Consider the following 22,041-nt stretch of genomic DNA (forward strand, 5'->3'; position numbering starts at 1 on the left):
CGCCCGACCCAGGGGACCCCAGCGCAGCCGTCCCTGCCCTCCGGCCACTCACCCGCAGCCGCCATTCGCTCGTTCCCGGCTCTGCTGCCCGAGCCAAGGGGATTTTTCCCCGTGCCGGGCTCAGGACAGCTCGCTCCCGGCATAGCTGCCGCTGGCACAGCAGGAGCAGGAGCAGGAGCAGGAGCAGGAGCAGGTCAGCGAGCGCCGCGTTCCGCGCTGCTCGGGCGGACCCGGGCGGGGGCCGGGTCGGAACCGCGGCCGCCGGTGCCGCACCTGGCCCGGGCCCCGCCCCGCGGTACCGCCCGCGGCTCCCGCCGTGCCAGCTCTTCCTGCGGCAGCAGCTGGCCCTGGTCATCCCTGCTGTTCCCAGGGGGTAAAAACAGCCTTGGGAATTCGCTTCTGATAACTGGAGTTGGTTTTCTAATGGGAATCCTCGAAGTAGAACCGAACGTCTGTGACACGTGAGGATGCTACAGATGGAGTGACAGCAGAGGAAATCTTGGTCCTGCCGGTTACCCGTGGGGAGAAAGCAATTCCCGGCTGCCTTATGCTTGAAAAACAGGGAAGGGGAATTCTGTGTCCTCTCCTGCTTAGGATGTACATTTTTACTGTCCTAAAAAGGGACCATTTGAGTCTTTAGAGTGGCTGGCACGGGCAAAAGGTGGAGCTGTTGTTTGTGATTGTGACAGACCTGAATTATTAGAGATCGGCGGGAAATTGTTCAGTGCACCAAAAGTGATAGGGAATGTCAGCTTCACTGCTGTCACATGTAGAGCTGGGACAATGACCCTAAACACCCCAAAAAGGTAAAGAAACCCTGAGCCACGCTGTGATCAGACCCCATAGGGGCGGTTTATTGTGAGCACCGGTAAGGAATAACGGGAATTCCCTGGCCCTCAAGCTTGGTCCCATCTGCCCGCACCCCTGCCCTTGGGAAGCGCTGTTCTGCCCGGCTGGAAAGCCAACAAGCAATTTTTCTTTCATTCCTTAAAACTCTTCTCTAAAAACCTCTGTTCTCCCATGTTTCTCCTCAAATGGCATCCCTTCTCCGTCTGTCTCTCCAGTCCCTCCTGGAGCGCGTGGCTTCGCTGCTCCCCGGCACTTCAGCAATTAACATAATTGACGAAATTAACGTGATTGGTGCCGAATCTCACTGGGCTGGTGAGAGGCACCGAGGGGCTCAGGCCAGGCCCGGCCGTGCCAGCGCCATGGCGCGCTGCAGCTGCTCGTAGGACACAAACATCACCACGTTCCAGGAGCCCAGCCGCAGGAAGGACGGGACGAAGCTGTGCCGAAGCCAAAAGCAGCGCTGAAAGGGGCGTGCCGGGGACACCCCCATCCCCAAAGTCCCACACGTGGGTCGGGGTATGGGGGGGGGGGAAGAGTTCTGTGCGAGACCGCAGCAGGTTTGCAGGTGCTCAACTCACCCCTTGTAGAGGCCGGCGGGGCCATCCTGCATGAGCAGGGCCAGGAGGCAGCTCAGGGCATTGCGGTACTGTCCGGGGCTGGCGTTCATGTACCGCGTCTTCACCACGTCCACCGGTGATGCCACCACTGTGGCACAGAACCCGGCACCAAAGGCGGCCACGAAGTGGCACGGGACATTGTCTAAAGATGGGGAAGAGTTGGGGGTTGGATGTGAGCAGGGAGAGGGACGGCACTTGGCTACGTCTCCCCACGTCCTCACCTGTCATGAGCTGTGTCCGCAGCAGCGCGTCCTTGAGGAGGTCGTAGGTGACGAGCTCCCCGCAGTTGATGATGGCGTTGCGGGCGATGTTGGGCATCGTCCCTGGGCGGGAGGGTGGTGGCATTGGGAGTGCTGTTCACAGTCCCTCCTGCAGCATCCTGGGCAGGTGACCCAGCCCATCTTTGTTCCCATCCTTCTTCCCTTCCTCATCACCGTTTCCCTTTCCCGTGCCCGTCCCTGTCCTCTCGTACCTCTCCAGAGCCCGCGGATCCCCTCCTCCCTGGCAATGGTGCGGTAGGCATCCACAGTGCTGCTGTACCGGCGGGCGCTGTCTGCCAGGGCCCCGCAGGCCTGGAACCTCACCTTGACCACGTCGGTGGGCTGGGCAAAGGCCACGGCCACGGCCCCCGTGGTGCAGCCAGCCAGGAGCCGCGTGCTCGTGCCTGTGTCTGGAGAAGGCACGTATTGGGACCCCCAGCCCTAGGGTAAGGGGCCTGTGGTGCTTCACAGAGGCACCAGTCTCTGGGGGTTGTGGACCCCAGGGCGAGTTTCTCTCTGGGAGAGGGCTGTGCACCAGAAAAGGGAAGCGCAGGGCAGTCCGGACTGCCTGGACACTCACTCTCGGCACCCTTGGGGGTGTAGAGCTGCTTCACAGAGTCGTAGAGCCCGATGCGGATGGAGGCGAAGCTCATCTGGCGCTGCAGCCCGGCTGCCAGCCCTCTGTACAGGCTGCGGGCTCCCTCCGTCCTCACCATGGTGCTCAGTGTCCCCAAAACACCCCGGTACTCCACGGAGCTGATGGTCCGGGGGATCCTCACCTCGCCCTGGATCTGTGGGGTGCCAACTGCATCACCCCACCTTCTGTTCCTCCCCAAGCATGACCGCTCTGTGGCAGCCACCAGGTGCTTGCTCCCTCTGCCCACGGGGCTCTGGGGACCCGGCGGATCGTACCTGCAGCCGCACTTTGGCGGTGTCCAGGGGAAAGGTGCACAGGTCAGCGATGCAGCCGGCCATCCCCGCGCTGACGAACTTCATGGCGGCCGTCGGGGGCACCTCGGGGGGCTTCAGACCTACCATGGTGGCAGAGAGGCTGGAAGGAGAAGGAGGGGTTCGTGGGGGAGCCAGGAGGGTGCATCAGGACAGGGCTTCACGTGGGTGTCCTGTTCAGGGGCGGAGGCGATGATGTGCCAGGGTGGCTCTTGCTGGCTTTGGTCAGTCCCAAAAACCATATCCTGCTCTGTCTCCTCCCTTCTATCCCAGGGAGATGGAGGCAGAGGGCTTGCTCAGCATGGGATCACCCATGCCCACCCTTCCCTATTCCACCCTCGCCGGCTGTAACACAGCTTACCAGGTGAGATCATCTCCCCCAGTGACCCGCCCAGAGCCACGTCCCCCCCGTGGCCTCACCGTAGGGACCTCGGCACAGTGTTCCAGCTCCTGCCTTGGACAGGCAGTGCCCCCAGAGCCCTCTCCCTGGCCCCACCCTTATATAGCACCCAGGACATTCCAGCAGCCAGGGATCGGGTGACAGGAAAACAGTGTTGCCCCAGTGGCATTTAAGCTGATGGGACTGGGTCACCTGGTACCCGTGATGAGGTGGCTGTTTCAGCCCTCTGCCCCCCAGCATGGGGCTCAGGCATGGGGAGGGGGGTCCTGCTCACACCCCCTGCATTGGACTGGGGAGGAGTGTCAGTTTTAACCCTAAAACCACTCTGGGAAGGACAAGATGCGGAAAACCCTCGCCCCAAAGCTTTACAAGCACGTGGTTTGGAGGCAGTGCAGCACTGAGCACTTTGTGCAGGACAGGTTGGATCCCTTTGCCTGACGCAGACCATGAGCCACAGTCCATCCCAGACAGCTGCCGAGTTCCCAGCAGGATTTCCTCTGCATGGTGGAACGTGTTCCCCAAGCTCAGGTGGAGCAGGGGCCGTGTGAGCACCCCGGAGTGAAATCTACCCTCAAACCCATGATGCCCGTCAGAGCGTGGCCAGGCCCTGGGTCTGAGGCTGCTGGGAGGGACTGGGCTCAGGACAAGAGGCTGGAAGACAAGGTGAAGAAAGGCCCCTTTTCCTCCATTTTTTAAAAAATTCTGCGTGTTTAACCCTTGGTGCTCATTAGCCCCACATGCAGAAAGGCCTCTCACCATGTGCTGTGAGCCTCCACACTCACACCTGAGCTTGCCTTGCACAAGAGGGACTCTGAGCCCCTGACTTCCTGACACCCTGAAGCCACCTTCACTCCATCCCTCGGGCTCCAGACGAAGCTGCCTGGCACTGACGCTCCTCTCCAGCTGGCTCCTGCCTTGTTTTCCTGCCTGGCTCTGCTTCTGACCTGAACCTGAAAGGAAGATACTGTTTACCTCATGCCCAAGATATAGCTCAGGGGTCAGTGCTGTGAGCTCCTCTGCAACAGTGATCCCAGCCCAGCTGGCATCCTGCCTAAGTTTTTTTTGGGGGATGCCACCAGGAGAAAGCAGCCTGCACGTCACTCCTGTCCTTCCAGGGGACACTGGGTGCCTTTGCCTCCCATCCCGACCCAGCTAAGGCAGGGAAAGGGGCCACAATCATGGGGCAAGTTGTACCAGCAGTGAATTATGCAGTCAGGGTGTCCCCCTGGGAAAAACAACACTGCAGAAGTGGGAGAAAACTGGGATGCTGATCCTTTGGCTGCTTAAATGCAGAATTCCATGCTTGGTTTGAAAAGCCACTCAGATTGGAAGCGACTCACCCCACACGGAGCTATGCTGCACGGTGATACTCAATGCCTTGGCAAAGCAACCATCCTTCCACGTGCTCCTGGCCACCCCAGCTTCCAGCAGCATTTCTCTGACTTGGAAGCTCATGTGGAAGAGACTCCTGTCCCCTGCTGAGGAAAGGTTCCTGCCCTGGTATAAGGACACTGCACGGGGCTGACTAGAAACCAGGGGAATTTTATTGAAACAAACTCTCGAGAGAGCAGTACAAAAATAACTGGGCTCTGCTGGCATCAAAGTCTGTTCTCTGAAAGGTGTACAAAAATAATTTAAATATAAATATAAAAGTCTCATCTTTCTGGTCACTCTCTTTTGTACACCCACCAGATTCTACTGCACCCTTGGCCTGTGTTCACACAAGCACTCTGGGCACCTGTGGAAACAGAGAGTTGTGTTGCCCACCAATTATTTTTTGAAAGGGCCATTTCACAGGAATAAATCCTAGGACTGGACTACTTGCAGAGCAGCTAACAGGCCGTGGGTTACCCACACGGGTGGGTCTCACTGGGGACCTGCCCCTGCAAGATGCAGCTCCCTGTGGGTGACCACAGGCTTTAAGCCCTTCTAAACAGGGGACTTCAAGCAACCAGTTAGGCCAAGTAAAAGCAGAGCCTGGAAGCTGTGGCTTCCACCTCCCCCTTTGCTGGAGGGCTCAGCCCTTGCCATGCATCCGGCCGTGGCTTAGGAAGCTCTGCTGTGCACGGCCTCTGGCCAGCACTATTCCCTCCTGGAGAGCTGAGCAGAGAAGATCCTGGCGATTCTTTTGGTTTCCTCTTCCGAGAGCTCGGGGCCGGGCCTGGGACGGTTTGCTCTTCGGTAGGGGATTCCTCCAGGCACGGCTCCACTCCTGCTCTGGGGAGAGAAGGGACCGGGTGTGAGAGATCTGCCCTGGTTTCATGTCGTGACAGACCACAGGGCTGTGCAGAGGGTGGCAAGTTGGATACACAGAAAAAACCACCCCCATGAGAAAGACAATGATCTGAACCCCAGAAGGGGGCTCTGGTGTGACCTCTGAACTTGTGAGCATCCACCCTCAGCCAAAGTCTCCTGGTATGTACAAAGCCAAAAGAATGACAGTGGTGGAATCACTGGGACCTGACTGCATGTTGGCTTTTGATTATTATTTTAGTTTATAATTCGCAAAACCCTGAAGACCAAGTCTCCTCACAGAGCAGAGGCAATGCTCTGTCATGACAAATCTTAAGCCTGACAGGACAGGGCAGGGAATGGGTTTAAACTGAAAGAGGAGAGATTTAGGTTAGATACTGGGAAGAAATTCTTCCCTATGAGGGTGGGGAGGCCCCAGCACAGGGTGTCCAGGGAAGCTGTGGCTGCCCCTGGATCCCTGGAAGTGCCAAGGTCAGGTTGGATGCAGTTTAGAACAACCTGGTCTAGTGGAAGCCATGGCAAGGGGTGGGGCTGGATAAGCTTTAAGGTCTCTCCCAGCCTAAACCATCCCTGTGATAAATGGGATGGTCCAGGCTCAGCTGCCTGCAGGGATTCTAAAGCAGCAGACCACGAAAGGAAAAGCACTGTTTTAAATAGCGTCATCTCCTCCCTGCTTTGCCAGCAGCCTCCCACAGCCTGGCTTTGTCCCTGATGCTCCCTCCAGCAGCACTAGAAGATGAGCAATTACAGCATACAAAGGAAGACATTTCTCCCCAGCTCGTTTAGAGCTGGGCTGTGCCTGCAAAGCACTGAGAAAAGCAATCCTGCTCCGGGAACCTTCAGGGGAGGAAGCTGTGGGGCCAGGAAGGTCTTTTGGAAAACTGATCCGCCAGTCTGGCCTCTCACCTACATCCCTGGGCTGCTTCTGGAGCCTTGAGAGAGGTCTCCTGAAGTGCCCAGCTCCCTCCCAAGAGAAACAGCACTAGGACCCTGGTTTTGGTGCACTTGGATATGCACTGCTGGGAGAGGGAAATGGCTTTTCTAGGAATAAGTGAGTCCTTGTGTCTGGTAACCTGTGCATTACGAGCTCAGGTGGCAGCCTGCAGGTAAAATACTTTAAAACACTTCCCATCTACCACACTGAAATAACAGACAGGGATAATTAGGAGAATCTTTGCCTCGCTCTTCCTTCTTTTTAACAATTCTCCAGGATGAATTTCCTAAACCAAAATGTAAGGAGCCGAGAGAGATTAAATGCAGACCTGGCCACAGGTAGGAGCTTAAAAACCAGCAGGCAGAGCTGCTCACTGGACAAAGCACCAGCCTTGGACAGGGCTGTCCAGAGACCGGGACAGTAGCTCATTCCTGCCATGCTGTTTTCTGCCCATCTCACAAGGAACAGGTCAGGAGTGGCTGGAGAGGGGTAGGGACTGATCCCCGAGTTCTGTACAGCACCCGAAAGCATCTCGTTAGGAAATTGCCCCAATCTGCCAATTAATCCTATTTCAAAGGCGCATGAAACTGCATTCCCTGCCTCCCACAGCTCCCCTTTCCCATGTGCCACGTGTCCTGCACAGCCAGGGATGGAGAGCCAGCACCTCCCATTTCCAATGGAAGGAACAGAATCCCAGAAAGGCTTGGGTGGGAAAGGACTTCAGAGCTCATGCAGTCCCACCCCTGCCATGGGCAGGGACACCTTCCACTATCCCAGGTTGCTCCAAGCCCTGTCCAGCCTGGCCTTGGGCATTTCCAGGGATCCAGGGGCAGCCACAGCTGCTCTGGGCACCCTGTGCCAGGGCCTCCCCACCCTCAGAGTCAATAATTCCTTCATGACATCTAATACCCCTAAAATGCTCCAAAGCCAAAAAACACAAGAGCAGGTGCCTGATGCTATTTGAGGTCACCAAGGCAAAGGAGAGCAATCCTTTTGCTCCCAAAGTCAGGAAACTAGGTGTGCTTGGAAAACACGCCACTGGCATGTTGTTTCAGAGATGATCAGCTAAAATACACCTCCTCCCATTTTCCTACCATTGCCTAAAGTGCAGGATGAAGTGGTGTTAAGATGTGTTCATCTATCCTAACGACCTTCCTAAAAGTGAACTTCCAGTCCAGCTGTGGGAAAGATGTAACACCAGTTCCTGCTGCTATTTTACATGTACAGGTGGAACTCAAAATGAGCGAGGTTTAAAAGCACCATTAGCACTCCCAGCTCAGATAGATGACCAGAATCACAGAATCATGGAATTACCGAGGTTGGAAAAGACACATAAGATCATGGAGCCCAACTGTTCCCTCAGCACTGCCAAGGCCACCATTATCCCATGTCCCCAAGTGCCACATCCACGCAGCTTTAAATCCCTCCGGGGACTCACCACTGTCCTGGGCAGCTGTGCCGGTGCTGGACAACCTTTTGAAGCAAGAAATTTTCCCTAATATCCAACCTGAACCTCCCCCGGCACAACTTGAGGCCGTCCTGTCCCAGGTCCCTGGAAGCTGTCCCCTCCTGTCAGGGAGTTGTGCAGAGCCAGAAGGCTCCCCCTGAGCCTCCTTTTCTCCAGCCTGAGCCCCTTTCCAGCTCCCTCAGCTGCTCCTGGAGCTCCAGACCCTTCCCCAGCTCCCTTGCTCTTTTTTTGGACATCAAACCTTCCTCTGATGCATCTCACAGGCAGTTTCTGCCCGCCAGTTTTATCCTCCCGCATAGTTTCCAGAGCACACATCTGAAATGTCGTGTTTACAGCACTGCTCACCCCAGGAACGGGCTCAGCTCCGAGCCCAGCCCAGGTTCCTCCCTCCCCGTCTCTCAGACTCCGAGTGTCTGGGGCTCAGCCAGGAAGCACACACGTTCCATGGGGAAGATGAGAGAGGAAAGGGGACTCGTGCACCGTGGATCACACTTCCCTCTGCTTTTTATAGGAATGGCAGTGACTCTGAAACCAGCCAGGGATTATTCAGTGCCTGTGAGCCAGGGGCTGGACTAAAGCAGATTCATGAGCATGTCATGAGAGGTCACGGCCTCTTCCAAGGTCAAAGGATTCCAGCCTTGGAGGCAGAGAATGTTTCAGCACTGTGGCTCAGCACATTTGCTGGCAGTTTTGTTTGCACACAGGGACGGAGGGCAAACAGATCCGTGTTAGCAGGCTGCAACCCACCCTGGCACTGGCCTTGCACCTACTCATGCTTTCCAGGCAGGAAATCGGGAAGATCCAGCAGACCAAGAAGAAATAACACAACCAAGAAAGGATGTTCTGGCTGTTGCTGCCATTGGGATTTTTGGAACATATAAAGCCTGTTATTGTGAATCTGCCCCAAGGCTGTGTTATTTCTAATTCAAACTGGAGTTAAGTCTATGTATACACAAATATTAATTATTCTGAGTAAAACTGCTTTCCACGCAAGTTTCCTATCCATTTGGAATATTCCTAGAGGTGAGGGGGGAAAAAATATCACAGTATTTAAGAGAGGGACTTCAGCCAAGGGCCTGGAGTGCCAGGACGAGGGGGAATGGCTTCCCACTGCCAGAGGACACAGTTAGATGGGACACTGGGAAGAAATTCTTCCCTGTGAGGGTGGGCAGACCCTGGCACAGGGTGCCCAGAGAAGCTGTGGCTGCCCCTGGAGCCCTGGAAGCGATCCAGCCAAGGCCAGGCTGGACACTGGAGCTTGGAAGCAGCCTGGGATGGTGGAAGATGTCCCTGCCCATGGCAGGGGGTGGAACAAGAGGAGCTTTGAGGGTCTTTACCACCCAAACCATCCTGGGATTCTGGCATTTTATAGAAAAGTTTATTAAGGCTCTGATTTTTCCAATCTATCCTCTAGCCCACACTGAGAACAGGTGAGCAGTGTGGAAGACAAGAGCTGGGAAGGACCTCAAGAATGAGAAGCATTAGTTTGATGTAATGGACAAAAGAAGTGAAAAACAGAGAGGGTTTTTTGTGAGGCTCTACAAAACTCTAATCCCTGGAAGGTGGTCACAGCTGAGCCTGAGCTGCTGCAGCACCTCCTCGGGGCCCCACGTTCTCACAGCAGGAGCTGAGAGGACATTTCTGTCTCAAATGCTGCCAGCTCCTTTGCTGGGACTGCCCAGCTCCACACCTCATCACTGCTTTGCCATTCCAGGAAGGAAGATGGGGAAAGCGGGGAGCCAGACAAGCCAGGGAGAGGTGGCAGGAGCACTAGGAAGGCCAGGAGAGACGTTTGCCTTTTGCCAGCTGCCAAGTGAGCGAGGGCTCTGGTGATGTCCAGAGGACAGCTCGGATTTCAGCCCTGCTGTCACACTTGGTGTTTGCTGACCTGTGCAGAACCAAACCAAGTCCAGATTTAGAAGCTGACCTCTCTAAGGCAAATTAAAAGCAAAACTATGAGGAAGCATTTCTTCGGAACTCCATGTAGCAGTGAAAAACTGGTTCTTCACAGAGGGAATTCGATGCACAAGGCACAACTGAATCCCGTCTCAGCACACCCCACAAGGGCTGCAGCAAAGGATTAATGCCAGCTAATCCTCAAATTAAGTGCTTTAAGATCAAAAAGATCCAAATAGCGCACTGCTAACGTTTTACCTAATTAGTAGTAATTTGCAGGGCCGTAGTTCTAGACACTCAGCTCAGAGCTGCGCAGAGGGGATTCAAGTAAAGCTGGTATTAAGATTAAAAAGCAGGTTTCTATGACTTCAGAGCTATTGGAGCCTGTCCGAGTCTGTTTTGATTCATCAGGCAAGCTGTCCCCAGTGATATAAACGCACCTTAAAGTGTTTGTTTGGTATGTCATAGGGAGAGGAACAAAGGCATCACCTTATCTGGCAGTGGTAAACAAACAGCCCAGCTGCTGCACACCCACATCCACAGCAGAGCCGGGGCTGCAAAAGGATCATGGAATTCCAGAATGGTTTGGGTGGGAAGGGACCTTAAAGCTTATCTCATGTCAACCCCTGCCTTGGGCAGGGACACCTTCCACTAGACCAGGGTGCTCCAAGCCCCATCCAACTTGGCCTTGAACATTTCCAGGGATGGAGCAGCCACAGCTTCTCTGGGCACTCTGTGCCAGGGTGTCCCCACCCTCACAGGGAAGAATTTCTTCCCAATATCCAAACTAAAATCTCCCCTCTTTAAGTTTAAAACTGTGTCTCCTCATCCCATCACTATCTCCCTGTGTAAAAAGTCACTCTCTTTTTTATAACCCCTCTTTATGAACCGAAAATACGATAAATATGCAGATGTTGAAATAACTGAGCCACAAACCTCTCACAGTAAATATATCTTCATGACCATAAAAAAGGCAAATCCTCAGCAATCCACAGCTTTGGTGCAGGAGAAGCAATCACTCAAGTTATTCTACTACTCCCTGGGTCACACAACCATTACAAGATACCCCTCCAGGAACCCCCTCCTGCAAACTCCCTCACTTCATCCCGATCTAAAAGAGGTAAATTGAAGCCATAGCTGCAAGTTAGAACTCCTCAGAACTAGTCATGTCACCTCACATTTAAAGCACAAGGAAGGGTGGATGAGAACCTGCCACTTCCACTGATGGACCCTGATGGGAGCAGCATTTCCTGAGCATACTGAACAACTGGTTGATAGAAAGGCATAAGGACCATAGACAATGCAGGCATGGATGTTAAAAACCATCCTCACAGAGAGAAGAGGTATTGGGAAGATTGCCCTTGACACAATTTGGAAGCCATCACATCTAAGCCGAGTGCTGGCAGGCAAAGGAAGGGAGAAGTTTTGTTCCTGCTTTCAAGAGTGGACTAAGTTGGACAATAAAGGAAAGGACATCCCATACTTACTTCTGGAGGATGAGAAGTGCTGAGCAGTCTCATGGAGGCTTCCATCTCCTGGGGTGGAAGGAAGAAGTTGGGAACAGCAACAGGATCAGATCTGAGCAGAGCTGTTAAGGAACAACCTTTGGCAGCATGCAGCTGCACAGAGGTCCAGATGTGGAAAAAAGCCTCAGCTGTTAACAGGTCCCAAATAGTAAATTTCATTTGTTTTAATTTAATATTCTATGGTTCTAATACTTGGCTCTCTCACCTGGGCTCGTAGAGCATGGGACACCAGCTTGCTTTAAAACAATACCTCACAAATTCGTAGAGGACTTCATCCTGCAAAAATTCTAACACACAATCCAAGATTTGCAATTTGTGCAAGAAGCATTAGGAAGTATTTTAAAACCAAAATAAAGCATGTTTCTTTTAATACAGGAGAAACACAAGAGCTCTAACACACGGGGGAAAATAACAGGGAGAGAAGATGCACGAAGACATGTCAGAACTACCCAAAATGAAGCGACTCTCACAAATCACAAAATTTATTGGCTACAAGTTCTAACAAAGTCATCACCACTGTGAAACTGTGATGGGGTCCTCCAGTACCTTCCCAGACCATCAGTTCTGGATTCACTTCCCAGGGAAGAGCTTCACATAGCAAATTTCTCAGTCCTGAGGCCAGGGAGATTCTAACTGAGCAGAAGAGTCATCAAATGCAAGGAGTGTTTAAGAAAAGAGTAAAGGATACAAAGCGATTTTTGGTTTGATGGAGTTTTCTGAGCCTTCCACTGGGTCTTCACTACTGTCATCAGGGAAGCTCTCACTGTTTCTTTCTGAGCCAGCTTGGGCTGATACACTCTGAACACAATTCTCATCAGAACCACTTCCTTCTTTGCTTTGATGATCACCATTTATAACCTCAGCATTTTCCTCCTCCCCTCTCTCAGTGGTTTTTTGGTTGGTCAAACCCATGTCTCCTGGGAATGGCAGCAGCTCCTTGGAGCCTGCATGGAACTCTACACTTCTCTTGATGGGTTCAGTGCTCAGTGCTCTGTTCCAGAGGCTCCGTCCAGCGTGTGGATGCAGCTCCTTCTCTGCTGCTCCTGTGCTGCTGCTGAAGGTCTGGAAGTCTCCTGCTGCTCCCCAGGGACTGTTCCCACCTGAGTGGGGGCTCATGGGCGGGCTCAGGGCGCCGAGCACACTCTGGCTGTCCCCTTGCAGGATGCTGGACAAGGTGCTGCTGTTCCCTCTTTGGAAACCACCCACATCTGTGGACTGCTGAACTTCAGGCCTGGGGTCCAGAGGATGCTGTTCAGCCCCCTGCCCTGTTTCAGAGACCACACTGGACCAGGGGCTCGTCCTGTCTGTTACGGTCGTTATTTCATTAAGAGCTCGTGGTTCTATAATGTCTTCTTCATATTCCTCCTCACTGTGTGGCTGGATGGCAAAAGCACCCTCATCCTCCTGGATATAACCCATTGGATGCACATCTTCAGGGACAATGGGGCCCAGCAATTGGTGCAGCATGTGTCTCTCAAACACAGATCTCCCAGAGCTGCACGGCTGCTGCGTGTCACTGGAAACACCAGGAGCCTCTGACTGCAGCTGATCAGGAACTTCAGGTCTGCCTCCTTCCTCCTTCCAGCTGGGTACATCCACAGCACCCAGCTTCCTGATGCTGTCCTGATGTACATTACAAGCTTCTTTGCTGTTCTTAGTTATAGTCTGCAAGTCTGGTTAACAAAAAACAGCATCAGTAAATGCACGGAGCAACAATTCAGCTTAAATCTGATTTATTTGGGGTTTTGGCAGAAAGTGCTGGATGTAAGGATGGCTGGGAGCTAAACATGCACAGCTTTGCAAACTCTGCTCATGTCAGCATGTTCTGCTCTGTTTCTCACTGACAAGGCCAGAAGCATTAAGGATGAAATGAATGGGAACATTTCCAGTTTTTTTAAAAAGCCACAATCACTTATTTTTTGCTTCCCAGTAAGCAGATAATATTCATTGCTTGCATCCTCTAAGAATTGAGTTCACCAGTGTTAGGTAAAATGGCCAACTATTTTGAGGCAGGTCCTGCTCCAAGGGAATGGTGGGGGATGTTTGGAAAAGGAGGAGTCTGGAACAGACTGTAGAGGAAGGCATGAAAAAGAGCAGTAAAACCAATTGCTAGGGATGAGAAAGGAAATAAAAATAGCAAAACCTTGGAGAATATAGAGGGGGAAAAAAAAAGAAAAAAAAAAGAGAAGAGCAAGGTGGCAGAAGAATGGCAAATTCTGGCATAATAGGGATGTGCCCTTCAACTTCATCTCTTGGAAACGCTGCTACCCTGTAGGAAGTCACGGGCAGAAAAAGCAGGGAATAACTTTCCAACTGGAAGCAACTGTAGCTCTGGGCGCTAGCTTATTCTATACTCTGCTAAGTTATTTTAAAAGCATCATCAGGGATTTGATTTCCTTGTCATTTTTCTCCTCCCAGCAACAACTTACCATTGATGAGGCTGCTGACCTGAGACACCAACTGACTGGACTTTTCCAAAAGATGGCAGCCTTTGGGATCAGCTTCTCTGCTCATCGAGCCCTGATGGTCACTTTCCAACTCCTCATGGCTTGGTTTGGATGTGCTGAAGTCAGGGAAAGACCTGGTCAGCTTCTCACTGAAGTATCTTTGAACCTCATCCAGCTCGCTCAAGTTTTTTCTGCAAGCAGAGGTAAGAAATTTGCTAAGAGGGGGAAAGTAAGCCTGTGGCAGCTGGGTTTGAGTTAGATCATTTTAGTCAACAGCATGTAAATATGCAAATAAAAGATCAAAGGCCTTCACCAAAAAGCAGATCAGTAGGCAAGTGTTGAAGTTGCTCTAAACAAGAGGATAACACTCCAGAACAAATCCTGACTTGGCTATGAAACTTAGGGTGGAAGCTAAAGAAGAGCCAGCTCTAAACTTACTTAATCAGAGGAGTGGGATTTGAGATGACCTTCCAATAAAAGTCAAAGCCAAGGATATTACTTGACTTACGGCTGAGGTTCATAAAAATCTGAAGATTTCTATGTGTTTAAGATCTAGGGGCTTTAAGGTGCATCGCTTGTGGTAGCAGGGGAAGGGATGAAATACCTCAGGAAGTCTCTTTCACTCCTATATTCCTACAAATGCTGCTCTTCTACATTCATACCTCATTTAAACTTAGAATCTAGTCAAGAGAACAGTGCTTCTAGCAAGTGGAAAAACATCCTGACGGGAAAGGGTATACTGCCCCGTGCACCCTCAAAAATGCTCACAGGCTTGTCCTTGTACCTGTGGAAGTCACCTGAAGGGACTACTGGCTTCATAGCACCTGTTCTGTGACAGCAGTAGCAGGATGGATAAATCCAGGCATTCCCTGCAGGTTTGGAAACACTGCTGCTGCTGCTCCCCTTCAACAGCTCAGCACACTGCTACAGCATCTCAGTCCTGCTGTGGAGCACCCCGCCCAGTCCCTGATTTTCCAGCCTCAACCCGCTGTGAATGACACCGGCGGCCCTTCATCGGTTATTGTACTGTTTCCCTTCCATTTCCTCAGGATCCATCGCTTCCGAGCCCTGCCCTGCTGGCCTTCCAAGCCTTCTTTACCTGAGAGCAGTGAGGAGAGCAGCACGTGAGGACAGCGATGCCGAGTCCAGCCCGGCCGCCCGGCGCGCGTTCCCTTCCGCCTGCTGCAGGGACTCGTGGAATCTGCGCACGTTCTGCATGTGCTCCTCGTGCCGAGCCCTGTGCGTGCCAGGGGGGCTCATCCTGCCAAAAACAGGCCTGTGTTCAATACCAAACACCAGGTTGGAACCTCTGACTGTGGAAAGTCTGCCAGCTAAGAATATCCAATGTCTTGAAATCCACCAAGAGCCACTGATGGGTGAAACGAGCTCTTCCAAATGTCCACAGGAATGTCATTTAGTGTTTCAGATTTATACCAAAGTCAGGTTAATGGTGGGGCTGGTAGGGAGCTTTCCATGCCTGCTGGCAGCTCCCAAGCCAGTTGTTCAGATCCCACAGTGGTGGCCTCACAGTCCCTCTAAACCTCAAAGACACATATGGGAAAAGAATCATCTCTGTGTTCTGAAGAAAACAATTCATGAACTAAAACACTCTCCCACTCATTTGGAGGGACAGAAAGCAGGAATTACTGCAGGATATCTGACAGTCTTACTCCTGCAATATCCAATACTACAGCATTTCACCAGCTGTCATTCACTGTTCAGGGACAGAAGTTAAGGCAAATTAAAGGGGCTGTATCAGGAATACTCTATTCTAATTCACACTTACTAAAAATAAAATCGAATACAGACACAGCCCTTATTCTTATCAGGGCCTGGAGAAAGAACCTGCCAGTTTTAACAATGCCATCATTTTAATCCTAATTTACAAGGGTGCAAATGAAACAAATCAGGAAGCATCAATGATAAGGAAAAGAAAATCTGGGTTGTGCCAAAAGGAATCTGTCCCAGCATTGCTACCTCCTGCAACTCCCTCTCACTGGGAAAGGGAATGTCCACTAATTTTTAAGCCCAAATGCAGTGGACACACTTTGACAGGGTGTACCATTTTTCCAGTAGAGTAGAGTAGAGCCAGTTTGCACTAGAGAGGTCTTTCTGAGACCTGAAAAAAATCAAAAAGGTAGTCAGCCTGTGGACCTACCTCTCTAGAGCAGGAACGCTGACTTCCTTTGACAAGGAATTCAACATCTGCTTGGACATGTTTGTAGAAGTACCAGGACATGCTGGAAAGCTGACCTTCACCTAGGATGAAAAGGAAAAAGGGAACACTGCACATGAGTCTTTCACAGCAAGAAAATAAGAGAAATTAAGGTATCATCCTGATGATCTAACAAAACCTCAGGCTTTCTAAAGAGCTTTAAATTTTCAAATGATTTCCCAGCACTGAGCCAAAGATGTATTTCACAACACTTTAATTTTAGACACTTTTGTTAATCCCTTCCATACTATCAGAGAGTAAAGCGATGGAAAGTAGGACAAGGGCTGCATTACACGTCTGTAACACACTCCAGCGTATCTGGGAAGTCTAGGGAATAAAGAAAAGCCCAGAAAAAATGACAAACAACCCAGAAAAACGGATTCCTGCCGAATTAGATGCTTCCTAACCAACAAAAAGTTCAATCTACTGTATGTTTTTGAGCACCAGCTGTCACCCAAAGCAGCAAACAGAACTATGCCAGGCTCCCACACATCCAAATGCACAGAATATTCTCCTAAAAGAAATTCCCAAACACCCATGAAGCAACAATAGAGGGAAGCCAATGGGGATGCTCATGACTTGGTTGGAGTGCTGTAAGCAGCACCGGCCAGCAGCCACCATGGAAACCTGGAGCAGAATTCCTGAGGAATGAGGTGGTTTTGATGCATTTATGCAGCCTGGTCTGAGCTGACAGCGCTGTGAATTTGTGGTGACTTTGCTCAGGAACCTCAGGAACCCATTAACAGCAAAAAGCGTGAGAGGGGAGGGAAGGGAAGGACGTACAGGAGAACTTTCCGGCTGGCCTCGGGCCCTGGCCTGCCTTTCCTCTTTGAGATGAGTTATGTTTTGGAGTGGGGACACGGCCACCTTGACCTGCCCCCGGCACTGCCCGCTGAAGTCTGTGATGTTGTACCAGCCACACACGAGCTGGAAGCCAGAGAGGAGAGGAGAAAGATCCACGGATGCAAATCCTATCACTCGCTCCGACTCTGGGGAAGAAGGATACAAAGCACATCTAAACTGACATGAACCATTTTCAGGAATGCTAAAACACAGCCATTGCTAAAACACAGGCTTGGAAGCTGGCCCGAGGACCAGGACAATCCTGTCCAACAGGGGGATATTATTTGGATTATCTCAGTTATGTTCAACTAAAAATGTCCCTGCAGGACAGTGAAAGCCCAGGGCAGGGAGAGGGATTGGCAGGAGAACTGCTCAACACACAGCACTCTGGATACACAGGAAGTTTTATTTTTGAGACAAAAAAAATCAGACAGCTGAACTTCAATATGCAAAAAGAAAGAAATGAAAGTATTTGATTACAACTGGCTGGCCACACTTCAACCAGCTGCAGCAACAATAAACAGCACGTGAAGGAAGCAGTTAAGAATTTCTTTCAGTAGTAAAATTCAACCTCTAAAGCACCGTCAAAAAACAAAACAAAAACAAAACAAAACAAACAAACAAACAAACCCGGAGAGAATACAGATAAACCAAACCTTGGAAGATGCTTAATGGGGAAAAGGAGGATGCCAAGGCCCAGGAAATCAAGAGGTATTTATCTCTAGCATTCTTCCAGCGCAAGGCAAAAGATGGTATTACAATTCTACTCTCCAATTCACTTAAAAGAGCTTATTTTCCTTGCACGAAACACAAGCAACCTGAGGAAGGGGATGCAGAAAACAAACTCCTCTCAATACTGCACTAAAAACTTTACCTGCTTTATGCCACACTTTGAAGACCAAGGTTTGCTGTGGATCCAGGAGAAGCTCTTTGGACAATCTGTTAAGGACAAAAACCATAATATTTTATGCAAAGCAGGAAAAAGCAGTAAAAGGCTTCTGAAGTTTCAATGCCATTTTATCTACCCAGACAAATCAGTTCCTTTCTGTACTGATGGAGGCAGGAACAAAATTAACCCCACAGTTACTCAACCTCAAACCACAACACATCTCTACATAGTTTGAGCTTCTGCTTATTCAAGAAGTACTTCCCTCTCCTCACTCTTGCTGTACATTTAGAAGATAGGACAATGAAACAGTGAAGGAACAGAAATACAGTTTATTTCATGTCTCAGTAACACAGTGACAGCAAAGCACTGGGGTTATGGTTCAAAGCTGTAGTGGTTGAAGTTCATTCCTGGAAATAAAAAACGTTTCAAAAAAAGGAAAAATGAAGTGTTAAATGTAGAACAGTTTTTAAGTTGTTTGAAGGGATTCAGGTATTAGAAACACTGGAGGAGACACAAGATTGGATCACACAGCTTAATTCCTGAATACTGCCACATATTACTTGACCTGCTGAGCTTCCTCAAAGCAGTCAATTAATCTGTGTTAGTTTAGGCTCAGATATGCAGGCCTGAGCTAAAAAAACCCCAAACCATACATCCTTTTCACACCTGGCCTAGCTGTCAGGTCTGGGCAGAGTCTGTGTGAATCCCCATCCCTCACCTTGCTTGCTGCTGGAAGTCCCAGACTGGTGAGTCTGTATTTTCTATCACTGGAGTGGTTACTGGAGCATCTGCACCAGCAACAGCAAATGATACACAGCTACTGGGGGCTGCTACTTCACGTTCTGTCAAGGGACTTCCTGAAAGGATAGAGAATTAAATACAGGTTTTTAAATTAATAATAACAACAACATCATCATCATCATCTAAGGGCAGTTCAGCAATTAAAACCACACAATTAGCAAAGAAATGCACCATCTAGAAAACACCCCTTTTCACTGGTGGAGCTGATAACATGATATATTTGCAACAGAAGCGAATATTACACGAACCTTTTACAGAGCAGAAAGTGGAATATTCAATGGAGAAACAGAAAAACCATTTGCCCAAGATTATCTAAGAAGTCAGAAGTGAAGCTAGGAACAAAAGCCAGGTCCTAAGGACCCTATTCCAGTGCTTGAGCTACTCTCCATGCTGGGCCATCTGTCTGACAGTCATGAAGAATGAAATTTCTTCTTGAAACCAGCTTGCATTTGTTTCAGTGGATCATCTGCCTCTCAATTAGTTACTTCTAAAAATCCCCTAAAATAAGGAGTTGAAGGCAGAAACATTTAAACGTTTCTGCAATACTCAATAGAAAACTCCTTTCTATCATCAAAACCTTGGCAATAACAAACAGTTGCATCAGTTTTTCAAAGACCATGAATTCCAGAAGATTCTAGAATCATCATAAAAATCCATCTGCAGGGCTCAGAATCCTTCAGAATTGCACGCCCTAAAACCATGGCTTGCACTTGACTCTTAGTTGTGTTATCGGGGGCAAAAAAAGCTGAGTACAGTGAGGCAGCTTTACAGATTTACTACGTGCTAATGTGCAGGAGCCTTTGAGATAAGAGTGTCTTGGGTTTAGTGATTCAGTCAATGGTCAACTTGGAGTTCAGCTGCTCAGATAATGCTTAATTTCAGAGTTCAGCTGTCATCTCTAACAGGTAACATTAAGTTGTTTATATTTTGAATTTTACTCATGAAGATAGGCTGAACAGTTCAGCCTCCTGCTTTCCCTGTACTTACAGTGACTGGGGCTGCAACACCATGAAGCCAAGTTCAAAATCCATCCCTGCCATTCACTTTGCTGGAGTAGGAACAGATCTCAGAGGAAAACAAAGAATCAGAAAGCAAAGAAAGAAAAGAGAAGAAAGTAAAGAAAGGGAGCACGTTGTATGTGATGTTTGTTACCTTTTAAACTTAGATGCATTGCCCTTTCCACAAGAATACTGACAGCAACTGTGTTTTCCAGAAACATCGCGCCTTCCTCCTGCGGTTCGCCGCTGGTGATCCCTGAGCTCACAGTATCCACTTGCTGCTTGTCAGAGACCTGCTGGCTCAGAGCAGGGGTCTCCCCTGGGCCTTCATCTTCGCTGCTGCTGCACTCCTCAGCACAGGGGGGTCTGGGCAGAGCAGCGGGAGCGGGAGCAAGGCTGACGTGAACACGCACGGCGGCTCCCGCCAGGTCTGCAGCATTGCACCTGAACAATGGATAAACACCTGCAGGAGAATGCACAAACAGCCAGACAACTGAGCCAAAGGAAAAGCAGCAGTTTGGAAAACAGCTGGTACAGATCATTATTACTGCAGAGATCTCACATGAGCCCTGCAGAATGAATTTTGATTTTCAGTGGAATTTCTATGTGAGTTATCATCCACAAGCTTGGAAACACAAAAACCCACCAATCCCCCAAATTGGGTACACCTTCTTTTTACCCCGGTAACTCAGATTAAAGCACATCAACTTCCTGAGAGCCCTGGGAACAGTGGCTCTGCATAATTTCATATACATATACGGAGAATACAACATTTACCCCGCATAAAACCTTGTTTATTAACTCATTCTTTCTCCTGTTCCTGAGCGTATCTAAAAGAAGAGCCAACCAGCCCACAAATCCGGTGGCTGATCAGTACCACGTAGATGACAGAAGCCATAAACTAAAACACAGGTTCCACCTCGGTGTGAGGAAGAACTTCTTTCCATGGAGGGAGCAGAGCCCTGGAACACCTGCCCAGGGAGAGCCTGGAGCCTCCCTTCTTGGAGACACCCCAAAAATCCCAAATTCCTGCTTCAGCTGCTCCAGGTGAACCTCCCTGGGCAGGGGATGGCACTGGGTGATCTCCAGAGGTCCATTCCACCCCCAGGCATCCTGGGATTCTGTTCAGGACAGCACAAAGCTGTGAACATTTTGTTTAAAGTGACTAGAGAAGGAACCACGTGGAATTGCCAACAAGGAGGAATGCAATGTGACCCTGTGTTCTAGGAACTCACCACTAACACTCAGTGTTCTCCTCGATCCCTCTGCTAACGCTGCCAGGTCGACGTAGGCAGATCCAATAAGACGATCTGTATCAAGTGGTCTTTCCACCTCACCTTCCTTGCCATAAGCCCACCACACCTGGATTTCTAATTTCTCCTCTCTGAGGAACCACAGCAGTCCCTGGCTCCTCCTGAGAGTCACCTTGCTGGGTTTCCTGAAGCTCACTGTGACATTCTCCGCGTCGTCACTCAGCTTCGGCCGCTTCAGCCAGGTCCAGGTGGCTTCCTGGTTGTACAGCTTATACCTGAGGTAGCAGTGAGTGCTTCTGTGCAGCTGTGTCTGCCCTGCCAGCAGCACACAGTGGAGTGGCAGCCACACCCTGGGCGTGGAGATGGTCACAGCCACCGGGCTGGAATTCTGCTCCCAGTCGCCGCTCTCGTCCTCGCTGCCTTCATGGATCTCCTCACTGCTCCAGCCCAGGAGCTTGGCAGCCTCCAGAACACGCTCCCTGTCCCTCTGGTGGGCAAAGGCAACAGAGAGTTCCAGCCCTCCCACAATGGCCTGCATGGCGTTTGTGCCGCGTGGAGGCTTCGCATCTTCGGAGAGGGTCACTGGGTACCAGCCCGAAATACCTTTGGGAGGGAAGATCACATCAGACTTATCCCAGCTTTTGAAAAAGGTCAGTGCAGAATGGTCACCTCTCCAGACATCAGTCAAGGACCAGAACGACAAGGGTTTATTTCTCATTTGGAATTGCATTAAATAATTTCTAATCTGAAAAAGCAACACGTTACTGGCCTTCTAAAAACCTCAGCAGCAGTTCTGATCCCAAAGGATTTTCACTTCATTAACAACACCCATTTTACAATGAAACTACATCCCTGGGATACCCAAGTATAAAGTTACGTATTCTCATTTCTTTCCTACTCTCTTCCCATTATAAACAGCTTCAAAATTTCGGGCTGGAGAAAACAAGAACTTTACTGAAAGCAAAGCAGCAATAACCAAGGCAATAACAAAAACATCACTATGACAAGGTATAAGAATCTCAAACTAGTGCTAGATAGGAGAGATCATTAATGGACAGATATGTGAACAATTTTTTCACAGAAATTTCACATTTCTGAAGCGGAAGGGACCCAAAAGGAGCATTGAGTTATTTCACACATAGTTTAAAAAAAATAGTCAGTCCTACTCCTTTCTAACTATCTAAGACTTTTGTTTCCAGCTTTGACATCTGAAAAGCAGTCACTGGTCCTGCACTAAACACTACAACTCATGGACTTGACATCCTTTTTGGACTTTCTGTGCAGAAAATAAACAGCAGTGAATAAAATCCTAAGGATTTTAGGTGCTGGTTTTAGCTGGCACAGAGTTAAATTTCTTCATAGCAGCCCCAGAATATTCATTCAGCCACTAAGCAACCTACACCCTGAAAAGAGATTCTCAAACAACAACCTTTATGCCACTTCC

At 50.0% G+C, this 22,041-nt stretch overlaps 2 protein-coding genes across 4 annotated transcripts in view; both read right to left on the minus strand.

Annotated features, from left to right (window-relative positions):
* Nucleotides 1–1,014: 1,014 nt before the first annotated feature.
* LOC134054889 (putative mitochondrial transporter UCP3) lies at nucleotides 1,015–2,996 on the minus strand. 3 transcript variants are annotated; one of them, XM_062510924.1, is made up of 6 exons: nucleotides 2,639–2,996; nucleotides 2,307–2,517; nucleotides 1,939–2,136; nucleotides 1,688–1,789; nucleotides 1,428–1,608; nucleotides 1,015–1,286 (listed from the first exon to the last, which is right to left on the minus strand). In XM_062510924.1, exons 1-6 carry the CDS (start codon nucleotides 2,762–2,764, stop codon nucleotides 1,181–1,183), a joined length of 924 nt encoding a protein of 307 aa, XP_062366908.1. In that variant the 5' UTR covers nucleotides 2,765–2,996; the 3' UTR covers nucleotides 1,015–1,180. The 3 variants fall into 3 exon arrangements, with proteins under 3 accessions (XP_062366908.1, XP_062366927.1, XP_062366918.1); XM_062510943.1 differs by lacking the exon at nucleotides 1,939–2,136; XM_062510934.1 differs by lacking the exon at nucleotides 1,688–1,789.
* A 1,604-nt stretch (nucleotides 2,997–4,600) lies between these two features.
* The window catches only part of C2CD3 (C2 domain containing 3 centriole elongation regulator), a 37,802-nt gene continuing 20,361 nt past the window's right edge, over nucleotides 4,601–22,041 (minus strand). Inside the window, exons 23-33 of the mRNA XM_062515270.1 lie at nucleotides 20,580–21,200; nucleotides 19,499–19,807; nucleotides 18,264–18,402; nucleotides 17,531–17,595; nucleotides 16,597–16,802; nucleotides 15,757–15,857; nucleotides 14,698–14,859; nucleotides 13,581–13,789; nucleotides 11,840–12,824; nucleotides 11,109–11,203; nucleotides 4,601–5,291 (exon numbers count right to left, since the gene is read on the minus strand). Of these exons, the coding sequence (XP_062371254.1) occupies nucleotides 5,092–5,291; nucleotides 11,109–11,203; nucleotides 11,840–12,824; nucleotides 13,581–13,789; nucleotides 14,698–14,859; nucleotides 15,757–15,857; nucleotides 16,597–16,802; nucleotides 17,531–17,595; nucleotides 18,264–18,402; nucleotides 19,499–19,807; nucleotides 20,580–21,200 (3,092 nt within the window). The 3' untranslated portion in view covers nucleotides 4,601–5,091. The remainder of the gene's footprint in view (nucleotides 5,292–11,108; nucleotides 11,204–11,839; nucleotides 12,825–13,580; nucleotides 13,790–14,697; nucleotides 14,860–15,756; nucleotides 15,858–16,596; nucleotides 16,803–17,530; nucleotides 17,596–18,263; nucleotides 18,403–19,498; nucleotides 19,808–20,579; nucleotides 21,201–22,041) is intronic.

This window comes from Cinclus cinclus, chromosome 2 (assembly GCF_963662255.1).
Source record: "Cinclus cinclus chromosome 2, bCinCin1.1, whole genome shotgun sequence".
NCBI classification, from domain to species: domain Eukaryota; kingdom Metazoa; phylum Chordata; class Aves; order Passeriformes; family Cinclidae; genus Cinclus; species Cinclus cinclus.